General features: G+C 38.7%; 1 protein-coding gene across 1 annotated transcript; it reads left to right on the top strand.

Moving 5' to 3' along the window:
- Window positions 1-218: 218 nt before the first annotated feature.
- LOC139952903 (acylamino-acid-releasing enzyme-like) lies at window positions 219-20,796 on the top strand. The gene is made up of 22 exons (XM_071952196.1): window positions 219-339; window positions 708-961; window positions 2,285-2,375; window positions 3,241-3,316; window positions 4,938-5,089; window positions 6,666-6,803; window positions 6,926-7,017; window positions 7,856-7,896; window positions 9,090-9,211; window positions 9,648-9,705; window positions 10,567-10,676; window positions 11,344-11,484; window positions 13,214-13,352; window positions 14,217-14,300; window positions 15,638-15,718; window positions 16,774-16,862; window positions 17,675-17,785; window positions 18,577-18,625; window positions 18,853-18,883; window positions 19,026-19,131; window positions 19,328-19,434; window positions 20,657-20,796. Exons 1-22 carry the CDS (start codon window positions 325-327, stop codon window positions 20,754-20,756), a joined length of 2,187 nt encoding a protein of 728 aa, XP_071808297.1. The 5' UTR covers window positions 219-324; the 3' UTR covers window positions 20,757-20,796.
- Window positions 20,797-25,336: the final 4,540 nt, after the last annotated feature.

Here is a 25,336-nt window from a genome sequence, read left to right as displayed (position 1 = left end):
AAGAGGAAAAAGAAAAATATTTCGGAGCAAATTCCTATTTACCCAAACTCTTATTAAAACGGGTCTTATAACAATATTGATCAATTCATGTATTGCTTTGCTCCTTGACTGCTTTTATTAATTAACATTGCGACCACATTGGAAATCTGTCCCATCTCCGGCCGAGACTTTAGTCACTACTTGATTCAGAAGGTAGAGGGCGCTATCACACAGAAGAAGTTTTTCTGGCCGGCGGAGAACCGGCGGATGCACCGTGTGTTTTTGTGACAGCTGAATGGCTGTTTTGCAGACACACAACCACCAGCAGTTAAATTAAAAATCAAGATGGAAGCGCCCACGGTAAGGCTTTTTACAAAAATCAAATCAAACGCAGTGTTCTGCATTCCAATTATCACTGAGCGGGGGATGGGAAGAGAATGGGATAACTTTCCGTATGGCGCCACCACTTTTTCACTCATTTTTACAAAAAGGGATATGTCAATCAGGTAAATTAGATACTATATTATTTTATTTCGAATGAAAAAGTGGTGGCGCCATACGGAAACTTTTCCAGAGAATGTTTATTATAATGTTAGGGGGGTGAATGTTTGTTGTTGTAGTTGCAAATGGGTGGCCCAGGATTTTTGGTCGCGATTGTTTTGTGATAAAACCATGACTATGAGCAACTAGAACTAAGAATCTTCCTTTGTTCTTTTTTTGCCCCATAGCTTCCCTCATCTTCCTATCCAACACTTGATGATGCAGTCAGTGTATACAGGGAGTTTGCGGCAGTGTCTGTACCCACAAAGGCTTCCCTTGTTAAAAAAGACAGTGCTTTGTCCATCTTGACCGACTGGAGCCAGCGAGACTTGGAGAGATCTGACAAAGTGACATTTCAGTCAGTGCATTTGGTTATTCCCGATGGCAAGAACAGGTTTGGCAGAGTTATCGATGCTGGACTTACGGCTGAGGTTAATTCGGAGTAAGCTCTATTTTTTTATTCACTCCTTCATCGCAACAATGCATTTTGTGTATTTATTTGTTAAACATTTGCTTGTGTTACAAGTACGCAACTTTGGGCAAAACAGCTTAAAAGGCACTTAATAAAACAAGCGAGATTATAGGATGGTGACATGCAAGGAGAAATGCTAGAAAACCAATCCGTTGTTTAATGTTTGAAAACCCTGCCCGAGCGAGTGATAGTCCAAGTTGTCAACAATAGTTGCCATTGAAGTAAAGCCCGGTTTATACTTCCTGCGAATGCGAATGCGAAGCAAATGTTGACGTCACAAAAATCGCAACGAATATTCGTAGCAGTTCAGCACTGTTCAACTCACTTGCGAATATCGCTGCCAAAGGATAGTTGTGATATCAAATTCGCTTTGCGTTCGCATTAGAGGGAAGTATGAACCGGGCTTATGTGTAGAACAGAGAGAGGGTGGATTGGTTGAGAAAGAGGTTGTAATGATGAACCACAAATACAGATAAATGGCAAGCAAGCTTCGGCCAAAATACTACAGTATCAAACAGCCATGGTAAACAATGACCCTGTCGGCCAGTTTGACATTCAAATCAATTAAAAATATGCCACCTTGTTTATAATAAGAGTGACCTTTTACATTCGAGGGCTTTTCCTGGCAGGCAAGACACTACACTGGTTTAATGTTACAAAAAATCTCATTTGTCATAACTTCCTAATGAATATAAGAAATTTAAGAGTGATTTAAAATGCTTTAAAATAAAAATTTGAGATGTGCCTATTTATTCATATATCATAGTTGATAAAAGTACAGTCCAATCTTCATAAAAAATAAGAGACTTTTTGTTTCCCAGCTTGAGCTCTGTACAAATAGTTTGTGACAGGAAGTCTGTTTAAAGCCAGTGGACACTAATGGTAATTGTCAGAGACAAGTGTTCTCACTTGCTGTATCTCAACATATATGCATAAAATAACAAACCTGTGAGTTTTAGTTCAATTGGTCGCCGGAGTTGCTAGATAACTATGAAAGAAAAAAACACCCTTGTCACACAAAGTTGTGTGCTTTCAGATGCTTGATTTCGAGACCTCATATTCTAAACTTGAGGTCTTGAGATCAAATTCGTGGAAAATGACTTCTTTCTCAAAAACTACGTCACTTCAGAGGGAGCCGTTTCTCACAATGTTTCATACTACCAACCTCCCCCCATTACTAGTTACCAAGTAAGGTTTTATGCTAATAATTATTTTGAGTAATTACCAATAGTGTCCACTGCCTTTAAGGATAAGTACTCTTTCTATAACATGATTATCTATTATTGATTGCAGATTACTGAGCAGTGTAAGCCCCTCTGGAAACAGAAGGGCAGTGGTTAGAGAAGTCAAGAACAAGATAGGTGATGAGAAACAATATCTAGAGGTCAGTGAACTTCACACCATTAGTCTTCTTTAGGCCAGTACAAATGGTGCTATGCATGCCGCAGGCCTGTTTGCTTTGTAAGGAAAAGGGCACCGAGGCATTTCCTCCTTGTTAAAGGGCACCCTATGAGGACATTGTAAATTCTACTGGAGCTTTTCAAGGGCGCCCAAGGAAATGACCAGGGGGCACTGAGGCAATCGCCTTCATTGCCTCCGTGAAGTATAGGGCCTGGTGCTGCAAGACCCAAGACATTTTGAATTATATCAAATGTAATTTCCATCATTTGAAATAGTCTTAATTAACCCAATCCAAAGAAATCTCTGAAAAGAATGTAGCACAAAAAGATATTTGTTTAAAGGAACACGTTGCCTTGGATCGGTCGAGTTGGTCTTTGAAAAGCGTTTGTAAGCGTTTGTTATAAAATACATATGGGTAAAAAGGTGTTGTAAAAGTAGAATACAATGATCCACACAAACATGCCTCGAAAATGCACGGTTTTCCTTTTACCTCGTCGACTAACACGGTCGGCCATTTATGGGAGTCAAATTTTTGACTCCTATAAATGGCCGACCGTATTAGTTCGCAGAGTAAAAGGAAAACCACACAATTTCGAGGCAAATTTGTGTGGATCATTGTATTCTACTTTTAAAAGATCTTTCTATCCATATGCATTTTTGTAACAAACGGTTACAAGCGCTTTTTATAGACCAACTCGTCCGATCCAAGGCAACATGTTCCTGTAACCATTTTTTTCGACACAATTCTCTTCATGTTTTGCCGTCATAACAAGGGTACAAACTGTTACCCAGCACCCCTGTTGTCTGAATTGATGCTGATGCTCTCCTCATTGTTCTGATTATTGTAGATTTGGGACGGAAGACGTAAAACGCACAACATTGATCTTGGTGCACAAGAGAAACACGGAAAGGTTTATGGGGACGGTAAGTAATAAAATGATAGTTTTGTCATGAAGTTGTGACTACTAAAGGCCGATTGCTCTCTACTAGCACCCTTGCATAGTCAGTCATTCAATTCAATTCAATTAAAACAACTTTAATCATCCTTAATAGGCAATAGACCAATCCATTTAGCTTCGCCCCATTGCGTATTGACCAATCACAACACAATGAAGGTCCGACCAATAAGGTCCGACATGCGTGCGCCTATGCTTGGCGCGCACGGCAGATTGTGCAGAAAGGCATTGGAGAGGCTCACACGTGCGTCATGGGCGGAGCCTAATGGATCGGTCTATTACATCAGTTGGCCAGCTCTATATAAAAACATTAACAGTTTTGTCTAGAGCCTCAAATGGTGGACAGCAGTGAATAGAGTCATAAATATAACTCATTAGATATTGTCTCTGCAATGTTGACATTTTCATTCAAACAGACAAATGAAGCATGACGTCGAGGCTGTATACACTCATGGCATGTCGTGGCCGAGCAGTCTAGTTCACCGGACCAAAGCTCTAGTGTGGGTTCAAGTCCCAGTCATGACACTTAAGCAAGGGATCTAGTTGCTTTGAAAAGTTGTGAAGGTAGTGCATCTCCTAGTGGATGATACCCATGACTACATCCTTACAGACTGTGAAGGGGGTAACTCTGTTTCAGCCCCAGGAGTGGGTGGCTCCTAGTGGATGATACCCATGACTACATCCTTACAGACTGTGAAGGGGGTAACCCTGTTTCAGCCCTAGGAGTAGGTGGCTCCTAGTGGATGATACCCATGACTACATCCTTACGGACTGTGAAGGGGGTAACCCTGTTCCAGCCCTAGGAGTAGGTGGCTCCTAGTGTATGATACCCACGACTACATCCTTACAGACTGAAGGGGGTAACCCTGTTTCAGCCCCAGGAGTAGGTGGCTCCTAGTGGATGATACCCATGACTACATCCTTACGGACTGTGAAGGGGGTAACCCTGTTTCAGCCCCAGGAGTAGGTGGCTCCTAGTGGATGATACCCATGACTACATCCTTACGGACTGTGAAGGGGGTAACCCTGTTTCAGCCCCAAGAGTAGGTGGCTCCTAGTGGATGATACCCATGACTACGTCTTTACAGTCTGTGAAGGGGGTAACTCTGTTTCAGCCCCAGGAGTAGGTGGCTCCTAGTCGATGATACCCATGACTACGTCTTTACAGTCTGTGAAGGGGGTAACTCTGTTTCAGCCCCAGGAGTAGTTGGCAACTTGTCCCCAGTGGCAGTTGATTTGTTATACATTTTGCCTTTAAGCAGCCCCACTGTGGTTTGGTGACTGTAAAGATTAGTGGTCTGCACCCTTACACCTATGTGTGTAAGCATACTCTAGATAAGCAAAGGTCATGGGTTCCATTCCCACCTCATTAATATGTTTTTTTATCATATAACCCAGGAAAGTACAAACTATACAGTGGATGATATTAAATTGGCAAACAGTAGGAGGGTTGACTGTGTAGATCCATTCACCGCATGATATCATATTGAAGGCTGACGTAGTTTATCAATTATTCAAAACCCAGTGAAAATTTGAAATGGTCAGACAGTAGGAGAGTTAAGGAGTACTTTTCTTTGGTTTTCTTTCAGATGTGTTCGGTAATTTAAGTTGGTCCTCCTCAGAAAAGCAACTAGTGTACATCGCTGAGAAAAAACAAGCCAAGACAACTTCCTACTTTGATTCGAAATATCAGACCAAAGATCAAGATGGGACTGCTGAAGGCAAAGATGAGCCAATCAAGGTGGGTACACAGTCTTAGACCGCGTTCCCACTGGATCCACAATTGCGAGATCGGGATCCCACAACAAGATTGGTTGCAGGCTTGAAATTCGCGGTCGCGTTCCCACTTGAGTATAATCGCGCATTGATCCCCCTTTTTGGGAACGGAAGTGGGTTCAAAAGAACACTGTTTTGCTAGTAAATTGTGGGGGGTCTGATCGCCCTTTGCGTTCCCACTTGACTTTTGATCGCCCATTAATCCAAAAGGGCGATCAGATCCCGCTTTAATCCTACTCCCGAGGAGGATAAAAATTGCACGGTCAGATCCTGATCGCCCCCGCGTTCCCACTGGAGCCTGTTTCTCAGAAAATCAGATCTGGCAAAGTGGATTCCAGAAACAATTGTAAATGCAATGTTGGATCAGACACAGCAATCCAGTGTGGTCATATCAGGTTTTGCTAGGATACGCGGGTGTTTCGCTTGATATAAATTTGGATCAGAGCTGGATCAAACACTGGTACAAACACAACACAAGATCTTGATTTATTGTCATGATAAAAATGCTGGATCTCTATTCACCTCTGTAAACCCATTTTGCAATTTTTTTTATAATTTTTTTTATTGTTATTCAAGATTTCAACAAACAGTACAAGATACAATATTACTGCAAAAATATAACACTATAAGAAACAACGAATGTAAACTTCAAAAACATGTGACACCTACAACAATTGTAAACCAATGGATGATGGAATTGAAACAGAACACTGGTAAATCAAGCAAGACAATTATAAAAACAGACAGGACAAGCCCATTCTAAGATGGCCAGGATTAATCAAAGTGAGCCTAACCACTGTAAACTTGAAAGTCTATCAATCCAATCTTAAAATGAGTATGGAATGTTTTGTTTACAAAAATTTATAAAACAGTAAAGATAAACTTTGGAAAATAAAAAATATGAAGAACAAAATAAATATGTTTATGTTAAGAAAAACCTATTTACATGTAACAAGAATATTGGAAGTGCACATTGGAGTTAAAAAAGCTGACCTAAAAACAATGTACAAATGAGGAAATAAAAATATAGAAATGATAAAAAAGGGCTAATCTTGATCAAAGAACAAATTAAAAACAGTTTGGAAAAACTCTACAGGTTCTGGAAGTGCTGACACAGGTATCTTTTAAAACAATTGTATGAATCGAGGGTGAGGGAGTTGCAGATATTTGTTGGCAGACCGCTCCAAACACGAGGGAAAGAATGAACTGAAGTGTTTTTTAGGCTGAGGGTTCTAGCATACAAATGGTTGAATACAAGTGTATCGGTGTGCCGAGTATTGACGGAGGTATTCAAGTTGATGATGGGACAATTAATTAAACCAAATAAACAACTAGTGGTGAATTGAACAATGAGTCGTTGTCGGCTGGGTGCAAGCGTTTGCGTTCAATTGAATCTTTGACTCTTGCAACCATGTCAAATATACCTTTAAAAATTAGATTACCTTTTTACCTTTTTTGTCAGGGAAGACAGCACCAATTAATTTCATGACCTTTACACTAGTTTTATTTTACATGTATGCTTGATTCCCTATCTTGAACAGGGAGACGTGAATGTGTTTCGTGAGGAGTGGGGAGAGAGGCTCGTCTCCAAGCATCATCCAGTGGTGTGTGTTGTGGACATTGGGAGCCAGACCATTAACATACTGGACAATGTACCAGAAGATATATCAGCTGGACAGGTACCACCCTTCAATTTGGGTTTCTTATATAAGTTTTTTTTTGGTAGATTGAGTGCGTGTTTTTTTTTCATTTCAAAGTTTCAATGGCATAATATTTACTTTTACTTTTGTTTTGTTCTCAGGCCATTTGGGCTCCAAATGATACGGGCATTGTGTTTGTTGGTCATTCACATGAGCCCTACAGATTGGGCATCATTTACTGCAATAATAGAAGGTTTGTTTGTAGCATTGTTATTAGAGGCAGTGGACACTATTGGTATAATTACTCAAAATATATATTAGCATAAAACCTTACTTGCAAACGAGTAATGGGGAGAGGTCGTTAGTATAAATAATGTTGATTAACGGCTCCCTCTGAGGTGACGTAGTTTTCAAGAAAGAAGTACTTTTTCACGAATTTGATTTCGAGACCTCAAGTTTAGAATTTGAGGTCTCGAAATCAAGCATCTGAAAGCACACAACTTTGTGCAACAAGGGTGTTTTTTTTCTTTCATAGTTATCTCGCAACTCTGACGACCAATCAAGCTCAAATTTTCACAGGTTTGTTATTTTATGCATAAGTTGAGATACACCAAGTGAGAAGACTGGTCTTTGACAATTACCAATAGTGTCCAGTGTCTTTAAGCATTTGGAAACAAGTTCCAAAACATGGAGTTCAAGTCTCAAGTCCGAAGGGTTAAGTGTCAAGCCCCAATGTTTAAATCCTAGAGGTCAAGTCCCTCGTGTTCAATGGTAGGGTCATGATCTTAAAATAAGGTGTAATTGTTATCTGAAAGTGTTCTTGTTATAATGATAGTAGTAGGCATCCTGGGAAATTATTTCATCTGAAATGCCCATGATGATTTGAAATAAAAATTAAATTATCTAAACAAATTTGAATCTCTAAAGATCGCCTGAGGGCAGTCTTTGCATTTGAATCAACATTCTGCTGCTTGAAACTTGCAAAGCCTTCAGTCTGGAATCCTTGCGCTAATTGTTATTATTTGAAATTTGAGCTGGATGAAAAGTATATCTTTCAATCATAAATTGTGATGCTGCTTTTTTTTTTACAGGAGTACACTTTTTTATGCTGATCTCAAGAGTGGAAAATGTGGTGAGTTTGAGAAGGGAGGGGGGAATTGTACAAATTACAAAGTCTTGGCATATTTGGCAGATATTTTCATACAAAAATGGGCTGTTTATATTGGTTGTAAATTTCAAAGCAGTGTGCCCACAGCTTGGAATGGTTTGCTTTGGTCGAGATGAATTCACAAGACCCAAACCCTCACCATGCTCACTGAGTGATGCTTGGAGCTTTGCATGGTGTGAAGGATAAGAATAAGCTGTAAGTAATAGTAAACTTGCGGGCGGGTACAACCATGTAACAATTCTCTTTTGAGGGAGTGTTGGCTCTGAAAAGAGCCGGTTTGGTCTTGATGTTCAAACAGTACTGAATCTACTCGTCTTGCAGCTTTCTCCTGAAGACGAGCAGAGTAAACTGTTTGAAACATCAAGACCACACCGGGTCTTTTTAGAGCCAACACTCCCTCAAAAGAGATTTATTTCATGGTTGTTCCTTGCAGTTTACTAATATTTGTAGTTTATTGTTACCCTCAGTGAGTGAACTCAATGAAGACCTATCATTGGCTGGGAGTTGTGCAGACATGCTTGCACATTTCCATTGGTTGATATTGGTGATAGAAACCAATACAGGTACTCTCAATATTATAGTAAGGGAGTAAAAGGGTAGCGACGAGTTGTTTATCGGCCGTTTAAAACCAGCAGGGTCGTTGCCGTGGGATAAGGCACTGATCCTACAAGGTTTTAAACGGACTGTTACTAATGGCTATGAATTGTGCGTTCTGTGTGATAATATTTGCGTACGCGCGCGCCCGACACGCGGAAGCCAGCCGGTTATAAACAGCTCCAGCTGGTCATTATCAACCGTTTAAACACCCCCATGTGTTGCGCACTCTACCAATAGGAGTAGCGAAACTGTCTGGGGTATTTATGAATCACTGTTCTATTAATTAGGCATGATATTTATCTTACCTTAGTCTGATTTTAGCCTGGCCCTTCGAAAAATCAGAAACAAATTGTGATCAAATGTCTGAAATGTCTGTTAATGCCTACGACATGGGTGTTCACCAGGTATGCCAGTGTTTATTCTTAATAAAATGTTCCTACTCTTTAAGGACCAAATATCATACCTGATAACTCCATGTATTACAGAAATAGTATTAATCAATCATTGTTTATTATTCAGTATTGTCCATATTAAAACTTTTTTAATGACTTTTAAAACAGAGAAACTGAGTGTGACAGACGACTGGGTAGAACTTCCACACTTCAGTCCAGATCAGACCAAGCTAGTGTATCTACGCAATGAGCCAGTTGGACCGCATAGACATTGTAGTCAACTTGTTATGGTTAGTAACAAGTTTTTGGTTCTTTGTTGGTTTCACCAGTTGTTTCCCCTCAGTTGTTTTATTCCCCATGCCTGCACGCTCCTCTTCTATTCAGTCATTACTTTTGCTCATCTAGTTACCCTGATCATAATCTTTTAGTTCTTTTTGCATAATTATAGTGTACTTTTTGCTTGAATAGTTACTGATTTCATTAATTTGTTGACTGGTTCGCTGTGTTATCTCTTCATTTTTACTTTATTTGTGAGGTCAAATAAATAAATATTATTCTTAAGTAATTTGGGGTGAAGATGGAAGTCAGTTCCAGAATAGATTGTGGCTGTTAATTGTGCACTACTTTATTTTCTTCTCTTAGTTTCAGATCATCCTTAACGAAGCAGCTTCCCAAGAATTATAAAATGAAGTCATAGAAATGATTAGTCCTCTTCTTTTCCCACAGTACGACTGGGGTTCCAAAGAAACTGTTGTGGTGTCGGACACTGTGCATAAACCTACAGGTAAAAGATTCATAAACAGAAGCATTAAACCATTTTTTTTTTACCACCACCCAAATTCTCTTATCAATCAATAAGGGAATAATAGGGTAGCTACTAGTTCTTTCACGGCCGTTTAAAACCTTGCATGGTCAAATTACCAAGTGATAAAGGCCCTCGCCGAACCTTTTTGGTTGAAAGAGGTAACAAAGTAAGAAACTCTGTAAAACTTATCCGTTTCCGAGTGCCTGAGCTCTGTATGTTTCCATGTTTCTATGGTATGCATACATGTTACATGTACATGTACAACGTCCGTACGCGTGTGTTTTCCGGTTCCGTTCGTGCGCGTATAGTCTTGGTGCATATTCGCTGGTTTTCCTTTCACACACAGCGCGACCAACTCACCGACAGCGCCTGCATCGCCCGTAACAAGAAACGTCTTGTATCAAGACTAGCGCGGAGTCTCCGCTCACAACCGGTTATAAACACTGGTCGTTATCAAAGGTTAAAACACCCCCACGTGACGCGCTCTCCACCAATATTAATAGCAAAACTGTCTAAGGTATTTATGAATTTACATTTTCTTCCAATTCTGCTGTGAAAAGTCATAATTGCTCATGAATATGAATATTTACATAAGCATATTATATGGTGAGCGATGCCTACTGTGACCTTCACAACCGTGCACTTTAAAGATATAGTACATTCATGTCATGTCATATCAACCCATCCCCTCATCATACCAGTTATTTTTTCTCTTGGTAGCCGATAACCCATTCCCTAACACTGAAAACCCAATTGGAACTCATAACTGTTGCCAAGTAATAAAGGCTGAACCTACAATCCATCGCCTCATCATACCAGTTATTTTTTCTCTGTTTGTAGCCGATAACCCATTCCCTGGGATCTACATTTTAGTGATGAGTCCACTCTGTAAGTGGTGGCTGAGTGACAGCAGACGTCTCGTTTTGTCTTCAGCGTGGGGAAGTAAAAAGGTGAGAGGGAAACAAATGGTTCTTATACTCTGGGGCTAATAGTTTCATAGAGCTGCTTAAATAGAAAACAACTGCTAAACCCTTTTCTGCTAAGCGGAAATGCGCAGTATACCAGTCACAAATAGTACAGGTGACATTGTATTGTGGCTGTAACCTCAGTCTAGCAAGTGTAATTTTGCTGTGCTTAGTACCAAGCACTTTGACCTGTATGCTTAATGATATGTGTACATGTGCAGAGATTAGAAGACACTGTTGAAACTATCAGATTTTAATTTGGGCAAACCACCAAGGGACCCACACATCCAAGTAGGGACTGAAAACCCAATCCACACAACAGGTTTTGTCAGAGGTGGGATTCGAACTTGGGGTCTGTACAGGTGAAAGGCAGCATGAGAGTCAGAATGGCACCCAAGGAAGCCATGCTAGGCCGTATCCGAATTGGCGGCTACGGCTACGGCTGGATTACCGCTTCGTCATGCATTGAAGTATAGGACGCCCTTAGCAACACCCATAGCAACGGTTGTAGCCGCAGCCGTAGCAACCAATTCGGACATGGCCTTAGTACCAACTTTATGCTCTATAATGAGTATCATCTGACAGGTCAATCTTCAGGTATTATTTGCACAGAATCACTGGTGAACTTTCTCCAATCTTTTCCTTTTTACAGGAAATTCTGATGGTAAATACAGCGACCTCATCCATAACCAGATTGACCTCTGACCCTTGCTTTGGTGAATGGACTGTTCTTGATATAATGGATGATCTCATATTAGCAAGACGCTCTTCTCCTAATAAGTCATCCCAACTGGTGAGTTCTGCAGAGTGACAAACAGGAATCAGACATTTCAGACTTTGATCTGTAATTAAAAAACTCAATTAATCAGCCATCATTTGTTAGCAGGCTAAACTTTATATTAACTTTGAGTTTATTTTATACTAGCTCCGCTAAGCTTGGGCGATACCACGATATTATCGAATATCGCGATACTAATTTGGAAACGATTTTGATATCAGATCGATTTGGTTTTAATCAAAATATCGATATATCGCGATGATATCGATTAAGTATCGCAATATCGCGATGTATTTGCTAGCTGAGACATCTAACACCACATAGGTTTGGAGTAAAACCAGAAGAACACCTCACTTATGCTATGACTGTCTCTTCTACAACTTTTACTGGGAGTTTGAAGACTGATGATGTCAAATTTAATTAATCGCGATTATATCAAATATCGCGATATATTGTCGGCAATATATCAGGATTAAAATAAATCGATATCGCCCAAGCTTAGCTATGCCATATAAGTTGTAATTTGGTTTATCGTTGTTGTTCTTGTATCAAGTGTGGTATCTACTCGACAAGCTTATGCTTCTTGGAGACCTCCATCCTCACACAATTGTCCTAATTTCCTTGTGTTTTCTTAATATACTATAATATAATGTTAATTGTAATACATGACTATTTCATTACTTATAACTTGTGTGTTGGAAACAATTCAATAAATAAATGACTAAGTGAATGAATTTGTGGTTGATCAAAGAAAAGTTGACTAGAGTGGGAATTGAACCTGGGATTTTCAGATTAATGTAGAGTCATGGCCGAGTGGTTAAGAGCATCGAATTCAAGTTCTGGTGCAGTCACCGGAGTGTGGGTTTGAATCCCGGTCGTGACACTTGTGTCCTTGAGCAAGATATTTTACTATAATTGCTTCTCTTCACCCAGGGGTATAAATGGGTACCTGCGAGGGTAGAGGTTGATATTGTGCATGATAAGCCTTTGGAGCGATATAAACTGTTGCCCAGAAGGTATGCTCCCAAAGGGAGCTGTAAAACATTAAAAGGGATGTTATTGGCCCTTTGACCAGGGCACTAATTTAAAGCGCATTGATACGGTTATTGTGAAATGCGCTATATAAGAACTGGTTATTATTTATTATTATTATTAAAATGTGCCGGGCGCTCTACAAACTCTCCTGTCGCTTCCCAGATCATAAACTTGGGTGTGATCCCTGACTGTATGGCAGTTACAGGTTGACTGTCATCTGACTGGCACCCCAAACAAAGATATTGGCAAAATAGAGAGACCATAAATTCGTGTCCTATTTTAGCCAGCTAACTTTAAACAAAATAAGAAGGAAAAAGGAGATCAATGTATTTCTTTAAAGCCATTGGACACTTACGGTAAACAGTATTATCCAAAGGCCCACACTTTGTGTATCACAACTTATATATAACATAACAAACCTGTGAAAATTTTGCCTTAATCGGTCATCGGAGTAGGGAGAAAATACCTGGAAAATCCACAATTGTTTCCGTGGCTCGTCGTGTCATGACATGTGTTTAAAGCAAATCAGTAGTTCACGCTATCGAGAATTGATAACTGTTTTAATGTTTTCTCAAAAAGTAAAGCATTTCGTTAATTATTGAAGGCAGGTCTGACAGAACTCTTTTTTTCCTCTTTTTTTTTGATGAGTTGCATTTCTGATTTATAATTTTTTTATTATACTGTTTTAAAAACCTTTTTTCCTCAAAAGGTGATAGGTGAGCTTCCTGCAGAAGGTCAGGAGTCAAGCATAGCCTGGATTCCCCTAGATGGAGAGTGTCATGAGATAAACAACGTAGCATGGGAAATCATGGAATTCAAAGGCTTGATTTATGAGGAATCAAAATACGGTAAGAGATTCTCGTTAGCGGAGTGCCCCTTCCCAGCTCTGACCCCTGCCCTAGCACTTACACCAGCAGCCCTTTTTAAAAAACGTTACACAAACGTGTAAGTCAGCCCACTTGTGCAGGATTAATTGTGAGAAGTTGTGTAATAAAATGTAGAGCGAGTGAACTTAGCTTAAAGGCACTGGACACTAATGGTAAACATCGCAGCTCCAAAAATAACATCTATATTAAATATTTGCAGCACCCACTGCTGACACATAGGATTGGAACTGCCTCTAGCCACCAGGCTAGCTCGATGGTGACGTAGTAAGACATCTACTCTAGCTATGCAAAGGTCATGGGTTCAGATCCCACCCAAGTGATTTGCATGTAGAGTTTCTACAGAACTCGGAAAAGTAACGAGTAAACAATGCTTAAAGGCAGTGGACACTATTGGTAATTACTCAAAATAATTGTTGTCATAAAACCTTTCTTGATTACGAGTAATGGGGAGAGTTTGATAGTATAAAACATTGTGAGAAACAGCTCCCTCTGAAGTGACGTAGTTTTCGAGAAAAAAGTAATTTTCCTTGAATTTGATTTCGAGACCTCAGATTTGAGGTGAAATCAGCATCTGAAAGCACACAACTTCGTGTGACCATGGTGCAACAAGGGTGTTCTTTTCTTTCATTAATATCTCGCAACTTTAGCGACCGATTGAGCTCAAATTTTCACATGTTTGTTATTTAATGCATATGTTGAGATACACCAACTAAGGACACTAGTCTTCACCAATTACCAATAGTGTCCAGTGTCATTAACACATGAGTGTAATGATAAAAACTAAATATTAAATTAAAATTAAATTAATTTGGGTTATATTTGTAGATGCCATTCACTATGAAGCCATCCTTGTGACTCCAGAGCCAGCAGTAAAAACATCAAAACCTCCACTTATGGTTCTACCCCATGGTAAGCATAGTCCATCATTACACAATAAACAATTTGTGCATTGACAAACTTATATGTTGAGACTAATTTAAGGCTGGGATGTAAAAAAAAAAAGGAAATCAATGACAATTCGTCTGAAGAGTTCAAATGAAACAAACCAAAAAGAAAAGAAAAATTTGACATATCTTTACGGAAGGCTTGTAATGGCCTTGTTATGACTGTACCAAAGAAGATGGGAACACATTGGAAAGTAAGACCGGCAAGTCTTACTCTTATTCTTGTTCAGTTTTTTTTCTTATCAATGTCTTACCCTGTGGTTGTGCTTTTATAAATTTTAAAGAGTGTCTTGTAAATGGATTTTATTTGGTTTGTTGCTATTATGGTTTTTGTTCACTTTTCTTTTTAAAGTCACATGGAAATTTTTTTTTTTTTTTTTTCAAACATTAGAGTATATGTTTCTGAACAATAAAATCATTTTTTGAGTAATTGTTTTTAACGATTTATATGTTTAAAAAAATAAATAAAGTTGTGTGGGGAGTGACTCCGCCTACCCCTTTTGTGACATCAATCAAGGCAGACTTTGTCTCGATCGAACATCGAACAGACGTACGTGCAAGTACATTCAAGTCCTAGTCGTGAGTTTGTACGTTTTGAAAAAGTTTTTTTCTTGCATTTTTTCCGGCCACGCGACCAGTTGTGTTGCTGCTGGATGCAGCAAAACAACTAAAGATGGGGTCAGTTTGCAAGTCTTTTCCAGTGCTGTGCAGCAAACACTTCGAGCCGTTGTGCTTTGAGAATCTGGAATACACATGAAGAGAAAAGTTATTTTCTAAAACATGACGCCATCCCAACAATTTGTCCAGCTAGTGGGGAAGTCGAAGAAGGTACCTGAAAGACGTAACAAACCTAAAGGAGCATTTGCCTAGCGTGAAAAAAGTCAGGTATTGTTTCAACTTTGAGGGCATGTTTGTAGCTTGCGCCAACCGCCACTATCTTGTGTTGGCACTGCATGCGATTCGCCCTCTCGGGTCGGGCTTATTTTCAAATTTGTAAATAACATGGAAAATAATTTTTTTAAACCTTAGTTAATTGTTTATTCATACTCCACTCATCAAAACACATATTTTAGTGACAAAGGCTTTATTTTGACAAAATCCCACTTACAGGTGACTTTAACTTTATCATATTACCATTTTTACTATTTGAACATTATCATAAATTTAGGTGTTTTTTTGGTTTAAAGATGCTTTCAGTCCAATCTCATGGATGTGTATGAATACATTAAAAACTGTGTATTTGCTGTGATGAATCTTAATTGGTTAATCTTTCTTCCTTAATGATTCTCTAATTACCAACAGGTGGACCACACTCGGTTATAGTTGCCGAGTACACTATGTCAGTGGCAGCTTTTTGCAAGCTTGGATTTGCAGTACTCCTGGGTGAGCAAATCCTTTCCATTTTGTAAATGTCGTAGCTAGTGTCTCAAGGATGACATTTTTAGGCACAGGTCTGGAATAAACAGGGAGGCCATGACCTCTGTTGCCCCTGGTCTTTAAAGGCAGTGGACACTATTGGTAGTTACTCAAAATAATTATTAGCATAAAACCTTACTTGGTGACGAGTATTGGGGAGAGGTTGATGGTATAAAATTTTGTGAGAAACGACTCCCTTTGAAATAACATAGTTTTCGAGAAAGAAGTAATTTTCCACGAATTTGATTTCGAGACCTCAGATTTAGAACTTGAGATCTCAAAATCAACCATCTAAATGCACACAACTTCGTGTGACAAGGGTGTTTTTTTTCTTTCATTATTATGTCGCAAGTTCGATGACCGATTAAGCTCAAATTTTCACAGGTTTGTTATTTTATGCATATGTTGAGATACACCAACTGTGAAGGCTAGTCTTTGACAAACTACCAATAGTGTCCACTGCCTTTAAGAATTTGTAATGGAAGTGTCCTTTGCGAAATGAGAATGGCCTTGCTCTCTCAAAGATGAATTTCCAGGCCATCTTGTTGTTCAGAGACTCGGGACTTGCCCTCTCAAAGACCAAATCTTAGCTCATCTCGCCATTACCTGCAGCAACTTGTACTAACCCTACTAGCCGGTGCACCAATTTACATTCAAGGGATGCTCACTTGCTTGTATTTTGCTCTGCCTGGATTCATCTGCACAGCTTTTGGTGATAGAAGTTCCTCATGGTTTTCAAATCTACTCCAAGTTTGGGATTCACATCAAGACAAGTTCTTATCAGAACTAGTTAGTCTTCCTATTTTCGCAACCTTCTCCATGGCAGTAGATAAATAGCAGAACAAGCTCTTTTAAGAACAGGTCTGCACAATAAGTAGTTTTTTTAAAATGACCTTACCACAGTGACAGTTCATTAATACTCCACACCATGCATCTCCTTGATTATGTCAGCGACTCACTCGTTTTTTAGTTGGTGATATTCCACCTCAGTAAAGTTAAGTTCAATCTTTGCTTGCAATCAGTGAACTATCGAGGATCGTTGGGATTTGGTCAAGACAACATTCTCTCACTGCCTGGAAACATAGGACGCCAAGATGTCGATGACGTGCAGGTAAAAATAAATTATCATGAATTCTCACTCTCTGATGGTAACTGTTGGAAGTGTAGTTGCGATAACGTAACCCTCCTGCCGATGGCGTAGCCGGAGGGTTACAAATCATACGCAATCTGTGCAGGGCGAAATGGTTAAAAAAACGTACAATTTCGACAGCTAGTCAACAGGTTTGCTCCATTTTTACCACTTTTGAAAATCATGACACAAATTCAAGGAGCACGAATTTGATCCTCAATGTCTAATAAATCCTTCCATATCACTCAAAACACCATTTAGGAAAAAAATTAAAGAAAAATGACAAAAACTTACTAGATCCCAGAGCGAAATAGTAAAAAATGTCCTGGGACATTTTTTACGCTTTTGCTCGGGGATTCGGTAAGTTTTTGTCATTTTTCTTTAAATTTTTCCTAAATGGTGTTTTGATTAATATGGAAGGATTTATTAGACATTGAGGATCAAGTTCGTGTTCCTAGAATTTGTGTCATGATTTTCAAAAGTGGTAAAAATAGGGCAAATCTGCTGACTAGCTGTCGAAATTGTACTTTTTTAACCATTTTGCCCCGCACAGATTGCGTATGCTTCGTAACCCTTCGGCTACGCCGTCAGCAGAAGGGCTACGTTATCACAACTATTGGTGGTGAGGTTTTTCTCGTATACATCAGGGTTTTTTCAGGCATGACTTTTTTGCTTCTCAATAAATTCTCAATAAATTGTGTTTTACTTATTTCCAAGAGCAACATTTTTTACCTGTTTCTTTTGTTTCACATTTTATGTGTTTATCTTATCCTTATTGCCCCTTTAAATCCCAGAATGCAGTGCTTGCAGTTTTGAATTCTGGGAAGGTTGATAGAGACAGGGTTGTGCTGCAAGGAGGATCGCACGGGGGCTTTCTAGTCACACACCTCATTGGTCAGTTTCCGGTAAGTATATGCGCATGTTTAATGACTCGTCATTGCCAGTTTACATCCCCAACCCTGTACACCCAACAAGCCTACAGCCCTACATCCATACACCCCAACATCCCTACACCAAAACACCCCTACAGCCAAAACACCCATACAGCCAAAACACCCATACAGCCAAAACACCCATACAGCCAAAACACCCATACAGCCAAAACACCCATATAGTCAAAACACCCATACAGCCAAAACACCCATACAGCCAAAACACCCTACAGCCAAAACACACATACAGCCAAAACACACATACAGCCAAAACACCCATACAGCCAAAACACCCATGCAGCCAAAACACCCATACAGCCAAAACACACATACAGCCAAAACACCCATATAGCCAAAACACCCATACAGCCAAAACACCCATATAGCCAAAACACCCATACAGCCAAAACACCCATACAGCCAAAACACCCTACAGCCAAAACACACATACAGCCAAAACACCCATACAGCCAAAACACCAATACAGCCAAAACACCCTACAGCCAAAACACCCTACAGCCAAAACACACATACAGCCAAAACACCCATACAGCCAAAACAACCCATACAGCCAAAACACCCATACAGCCAAAACACCCATTCAGCCAAAACACCCATACAGCCAAAACACTCCTAACCCCCCACTTCAACTCTTCTTAGGTAGAAACCTACCTCCAGTGTTGATCAATCTAACAAAATCTAGCAAAATCGCAGCCAAAAACAATTAAGAAATGAACAGCAAATGAATTATCTCTATTTTGCAGGGCTTTTATAAAGCATGCGTAGCAAGAAATCCTGTTGTAAACCTTGCATGTGAGTATCATTCTTAAGTTTGTCAAATCGCATTAGATAAACTATGTTTTGTTTGCAAAGTGAAAAAAGTAATGTTGTATTTCCTTGAAGGTTTACTGGTTTCAGTCTAGGCTTTAAGTACCATATTGAGCGTAGATTATTTGTTAGGAGTGTTAGGTCTTGACAGACTTGGCGTATTACAAATGTCCAGTATTATTAACTTCTTTTATTGTTTTGATTTGTTACAGCCAAGTTTGCAAGCACAGACATTCCAGATTGGTAAGTTTTTTATTTATTTATTTGTACTTTGTGTTTAGTACACGATGGTTTCTTCGGAGAGTAAATTCATTTCATCCTGTCGCTCTCAATACACAAATCAACAACCATTTTGAATGTTGTGCTTTTTTTTTTAAACTTGTAGGAGTTGCTGTGAGGCTGGCATGGAACCGTTTGCATTTGATATGTTGCCAACAGCTGACAGCTACAAATTGATGCTTAGCAAATCACCGATTATTTATGCTCACCAGGTAAAAAGATTCATCTCTCCTGCTACAGCAAACCTATGTTTTTTTTTTCTTCGTATCATCGTTGCCAATAGTCGTTATCTGTATGTTTATCTTCCATTGTTTATTTTGTGTGTGGATTTGAACTAAGATCAGATCCCTGAGTAGGGTGAATAAGAACAGTAAAACCGTTATCTTAAAGATATCTTATTTTTCATAGGTGACGACACCGACGTTACTCATGATTGGAGATATTGATCTTCGTGTTCCACCTAAGCAAGGTCAAGAGTACTATAGAGCTCTGAAGGCACGTGGAACCACCACAAAGTAAGTGTACAGTATATGGATATTTTAGCATTAGTTCCGACAGCTCTCACCCACTTCTCTTGAAATTCCAGAAAAGCCTTAGAAGCAATCGTTTTCTTCAATGTATTGCTATTTTTCTTTTGTTGTTGTTTTGTGTTCTTTTTCTGTATCTGCCCTTTTATCTGTCTGTGGTTAACTGAAACTTGTATTTAGGCCCACTATTTCTCTGTGGTACGGTTTAACCTCTTTTTAACGTTGGTACTTTTTATTGGTGACTGTGTTATTATGTGAGCAAATAAGGCCAAACGGATCTCCAAAGCAGGGACAATAAAGTTTATTGTACTGTATTGTATTGTATTGTATTATATTGTATTGATTTGTATTGTACTGTACTGTACTGCTGTACTGTACTGTACTGTGTTGGGTTGCGTTGCATTGCGTTGCTTTGCGTTGCGTTGCGTTGCGTTGTTATGTACTGTTTCATGTCGTGTTGTAAGTGTGAGCCGGGCTTACAACAATGTCTACCACACAATAATCCATTTGTGAGTTAATCTTGAATTGAATGGCTGGGTTAGTGACTTGCCTGGTCACTTTGGAATCCCCAATTAATGTTCGATGAGTTTTTGTTTATTAGTATTGATGAACTGTTTAATATTATTATTATGTCAATTCAATGAACTGATTATTAACAAGAACATCAAATATGTGTTGCTCAAATTCAGGTTTTTAAAAATATGCATGAAATATTATTATAAATAGTTAATGGCCTGGCATTTCGACCCTAGCAGAGTCTTTCTCAAATGTATTTAAAGCGTGTTATGGTCGAATGGTTTAGAACACCTACCTCCAGTTTTGATGACCAAGTCATCAGAGTGTGGGTTCAAATCCTGTCAGGATACTTTCTCATAAAAGACAACTAACAATAGTAAAACTGTTGATGTGATTGAATAGCAATTTGTGCATCAATTTGGCTGCCGGTGCTGTATAAGAAGTTGAAATGGTATTAGCAGAAGATGCTCTGATCCAATGTTTAAAAGTGCCTCATAAGAGAAAAGATTTCATACTTCAAAAGTGTAGCTCCACAATACCTGGCAGGAAAATACTTATTTAATTTTATAATTAGAGAATGTGACATAATAACTAACCATTTACCCGTGGAAGGAATGCATTTGGGTTTGCTGAAAAGTAACATTTTCCAAATGTTTTATTAACATTTTTCTCGCTTTAATATTTCTCATTTCAGAATGTTGATGTACGCGGGGAACAATCACGGTTTGTCTAAAGTAGATGCCGAGGCTGATTGCTTCATGAATATTTATAAATGGTTCATCTCATTTGCATAAAGGGGTCATCAACTGATGAAGGTGTATGCAGGAGTGGGATACAGTGCTTTTTAAAAAGGTCGTTATTCAGAAATGTGAAAATAAATTGATGATTATGTAAACATGTAAATGTAGCTGTAGGGTGGATTGTCACATCGTGACATTGGTGCCAGTTGGGAATCACTGCACATTGATTTGGATACTCATGATTTGTTTCATGTTTTTGTAATGTAGAGCGGAAAATGAATAGAAGTGTTTCCCAATAAACACCCTCACAGATCCACCCTCACAGATCCTTGTCATTTTGATCGGTGGAACACGCCTCACGTGTCATCCTTCATTTTGCCTTATATACTGCCCGAAATGCCCAATGCTCCAAATTTATGGACACTTGATGATGAAATGAAATTATGCATAAAACAAATAAATAGGGCAGGCAACCTGCTAAACTAAAAACTCAATAAGCTGGAGTAAAGTTTACTTGCGAAGTGATAATAAATCTTGAATGTAATAAGTGTTATGGTTGGGCAGTTGAGTGCGCTGGACTAAAAGTTCAGGGGACTATTTCACAAAGAGTTTAGATTGGTCTTATCTGGAGTTTTGACTCCTCGTAACTTGAGATGCGTCCTAAGAGCAATCTTGCTTGGGATCCATCCAACGGCTGGGACGATCATCCTAAGAGTTTTGTACAAACGACCCCTGCTCAGGTGATGACACTTTTGTCCTTGCCGGAGCAAGTAACTAACCATGAGCGATCAGGGTACAATGGTCGACTAGTGGTTAGTTCGTGACCCACGAAGCGCATTCGCGCTGAAATAAAAGTTCGAACGACTCTAGTTGTTGTCTAGCGACCGTATGTGAAAAAGATGACCGTGAACACATAGAAAGTCCATACTCGCTTCTTTTCAGCCATTTTAAGAATAACTGGTCCTCTCTGCCTGCAGCACACTGTGATATGACAAATTGCTATTGGTAACCAACGATGCGACCAACCTCGACCAGCCTCGAGTGGATGGTCGCGATTAGTCGACTAGACTGGTCCAACTATCGTTGACTAACGCGGGTTCGATCAGAGTTAGTCAAACTATGGTCAACTATGGTCGTTGATCGAACTTGCTCCATAATTGCTCAGTCTTTTGGATTGGACCATAAGCCATAGGTACCATTTGTTGTGCAGATGCACGTTTAAGAACCCAGTATACTTGTTATTGTAAATGAAGGGGATTTGTCCCAGTGTTTCTGGCATGGTTGATTGATGACAACTAATTGCATTGTAAAACCAACCAAGGTGCTGTATAAAATGGTTGTTATTATTCAAACAGCGCTGCATACCCGTTGTTAATACAATGATGACGTTGAGAGGCCCGTTGATGTGATATACATGTAGTTTGAACCAAATTAGCAACTCATTTGTCATAGGAAGGTAGTAATGGTATGAAAATATTTTTGCAGTGAAGTATGGAATTAAGTGCCTGAATATCAAGTAGATTGCGTAGATGTAAAAAGTTGGTTTATTTGTTGCCTTTATGTAAAAAATGTAATGTACCAACAAATTAAGTCAACATATGTCTGGGAAGGCAAGTTGAAACAAATCTCTTTTTGGAGAAGTTTTTTGCTTTGAAAAGAGGCTTTGTGGTCTGGACATTGCAAACAGTACACTCCGATACAAACAATTTCAGACTACCTGAACTTAGGGTTTTTTTTGTGAGCCAAGTCAAAAAGTTTGTTTCTTAAAGCCATTATACACTTTCGGTACAGAAAAAATATTAAAAAGTTCACAGGTTTACAAATAAACGTACATGTATACAGGAATCGATTTCACAAAGAGTTAGGACTAGTCTTATCTCTAGCTATACGTCTTAGGACTAGCTATACGTTTTAAATATCTCCTAGGACTAGTCCTAAGTTGGGACTAGTCCCCAGACCCTTTAAGTCTTCACAGAGCTTAGGGGGAATCGTGATAACCATTCTAACTTAAAAGACCTAAGAAAGTGACTCGGGGGGGGGGGGATTCATAATATTCCTCATTCATATCTTTCACTTTATTAAATCTTACTAACTTTTGAATTCAGAATATTTGACATAAAATATACACACCTGGACAATAGGAAAATATAAATAACTTTGAGACTGATAAATATACAATAATTACCAATGTGTACAAGGTTATAAGTACTCAAAACACACCTCTCAGTATTAAAAAATAAAAGTTATAAATAGTACAATCAGATTTCTATTTATTTATGGCTGTCAAACCAATTAAAATGAAACCCCAAAAGTGCCTTGCACTTTGACCCTTGAACTTTGGCCTGAAAAAAACATGTTGGAGAAGACAATGAAGGAATCTCAGTTTTAGATTTAAACCTTTTTAGAAGTCGACCATATTGGCAAGCTCCAATTTCAAGGCTTTGTGCCCAGTTTCATAGAGCTGTTGGGCAGAAAATGTCGCATGACAAGTTTGTTTGCTTAGCAAAAATTGAGTGGGAAACCAGTCACACAAATGTAAACTTTATGTTATTTGGCTTGCTGGTAACCTGTTACTGTTGAGCAATATTTGTCTGTGCTTAACAAAATTTTCACGCTAACAGGATTTATGAAATTGGGCCCTGTATCGGAGATAAGAATATTGGGGTTTTTTCTTGTTGTTGTTCTTGTTCATTTTCATGTACAATGTACATTAACTTGACCAGCCAGGCTCACTGCCTTGCTAATGTTCAAACCAGTGCAGTAAGTTGCTGGTTTGAGTCTCCTTTGCAAGCAGCCTCTGTGTTTTGGGTTTTCATTTTTTTTCTTTCTAAGACTTATTTATTAGAAAGCACTCAGTATACAGTTCTTACAGTTACAGTATGTAGTTGTAAAAGCCACCGATATTTTATTGATGCAAAAACGACATCACTTACAACTACACAGACAGAAAAGGAACCTTTTCCCACACAGCATTCCTTTTATTTCAGTCCTTACAAGATATCACTCTTGTCTCTCAAACCACTTGTTTAATTCCTTATTGTCACAAGCTAAGAGTAAATTTATTTCAGTGCTTCTGCTCTGGTGAAAATAAAATTAGTTGGATTTCAAAAAGTGCAAAAATAAAAAAATAGTCCACCTTTACAGTGTTATAGGCATGGATACTATTGGTAATTGTCAAAGACCAGTCTTCTCACTTTGTGTATCTCAACATATGCATATAATAACAAACCTGTGAAAATTTGAGCTCAATCAGTCGTCGAAGTTGCAAGATATAAATGAAAGAAAAAACACCCTTGTCGCACCATGGTCACATGAAGTTGTGTGCTTTCAGATGCTTTATTTCGAGACCTCAAATTCTAAATCTGAGGTCTCGAAATCAAATTTGTGAAAAATTACTTCTTTCTCGAAAACTACGTCACTTCAGAGGGAGCTGTTGCTCACATTGTTTCGTACTATCAACCTCTCCCCATTACTCGTAATCAAGAAAGGTTTTATGATAATAATTATTTTGAGTAATTACCAATAGTGTCCACTGCCCTTAAGTAAAGATTTGTGAATACTAAAAGTCTAGCAAAACTTCACAACACACAATATTTTTTCATGAACCAGGAATTTCGGTCATAAATCAATTGTAAAAAGACTTATCTAAAATTAATTATGAAATGTATGAGTAAGTGTTGGGACAATGTTTCTTTGTTGACATTAAATTGAATTACAAAGTTGCCCGACTACCGGTAATTTAATAATCATCGTTTGCGACAATCCCCGCCAAAAACTAGGCACTTCATGCGTCAACTGGATATATTTGCTCATTAATAGATGAGAATAGGAGCTTTAAAATAACACCTAGATGCACTTAAGCCTTAAAAGCCATTGGACACTTTCTGAACAGAACAAACATTAAAAGTTCACAGATTTACAAATAACTTACAGGGTTTACAGAAGGCAATGGTGAAAGACTTCCCTTGAAATATTATTCCATGAAATGCTTTACTTTTTGAGAAAACATCAAAACAATTATCAATTCTCGATATATGAACTAAAAGGTTTTTTTATTCACAGGTTTTAATTTTAAATCTGTTAGTTTTTAGTCTGTTACTCCGTTGGGTACGGTCTTAGTTTAGGTTTAGATTTAAATGTGTTTACTACAATTTTCTTGGTTTGGTAGCTGCATTGAATTTTAACCAATTCGGTTTCAAGTTTCATTTCTGTGTGGGTTTTTTTGTTGGCTTCTTTTTTCAAAAACCTATTGCATGTTCCTTGAATTTCATCGAGTTTTCAGGATCCTATTCAATCATTGGATTAGTCGAGTCATAGGCGTACAACCAATGGGGACAACTTTCTCTAAACTTTGGGCAAAACAGCTTTAATTTGTTATTTGCTTGTTTGGTGGACCATTTTTCCAGGTTTGAGTAGCTCAGGTCAGGCTGGTGATTTGTGTAGTTGTGTCAACAACTCTGGTTGAAGATGCCTATGATTTGCCTCACAGTAATGGCCGATAACATCTTTACAGGTTATTCACAATAAGTTGGTCTATAGATCTAAGTATTCAAAACTTCAAGCAATTATCTACAAAATGAAGAAACTTTTTCAAAGTTTCCCACAGAGAAAATCCATTCAGTCAAAACTCGACA

Source organism: Asterias amurensis, chromosome 2, assembly GCF_032118995.1.
Source record: "Asterias amurensis chromosome 2, ASM3211899v1".
Taxonomy (NCBI): domain Eukaryota; kingdom Metazoa; phylum Echinodermata; class Asteroidea; order Forcipulatida; family Asteriidae; genus Asterias; species Asterias amurensis.
This window is presented reverse-complemented; position numbering and strand designations above follow the sequence as displayed.

Bases quoted from the DNA above. Each gene is read 5' to 3' on its own strand.
- LOC139952903 (XM_071952196.1), top strand. The intron at 6,804-6,925 runs GTACCACCCTTC...TTTTGTTCTCAG, and splicing joins AAGATATATCAGCTGGACAG to GCCATTTGGGCTCCAAATGA. The intron at 7,897-9,089 runs GTGAGTTTGAGA...CTTTTAAAACAG, and splicing joins TCTCAAGAGTGGAAAATGTG to AGAAACTGAGTGTGACAGAC.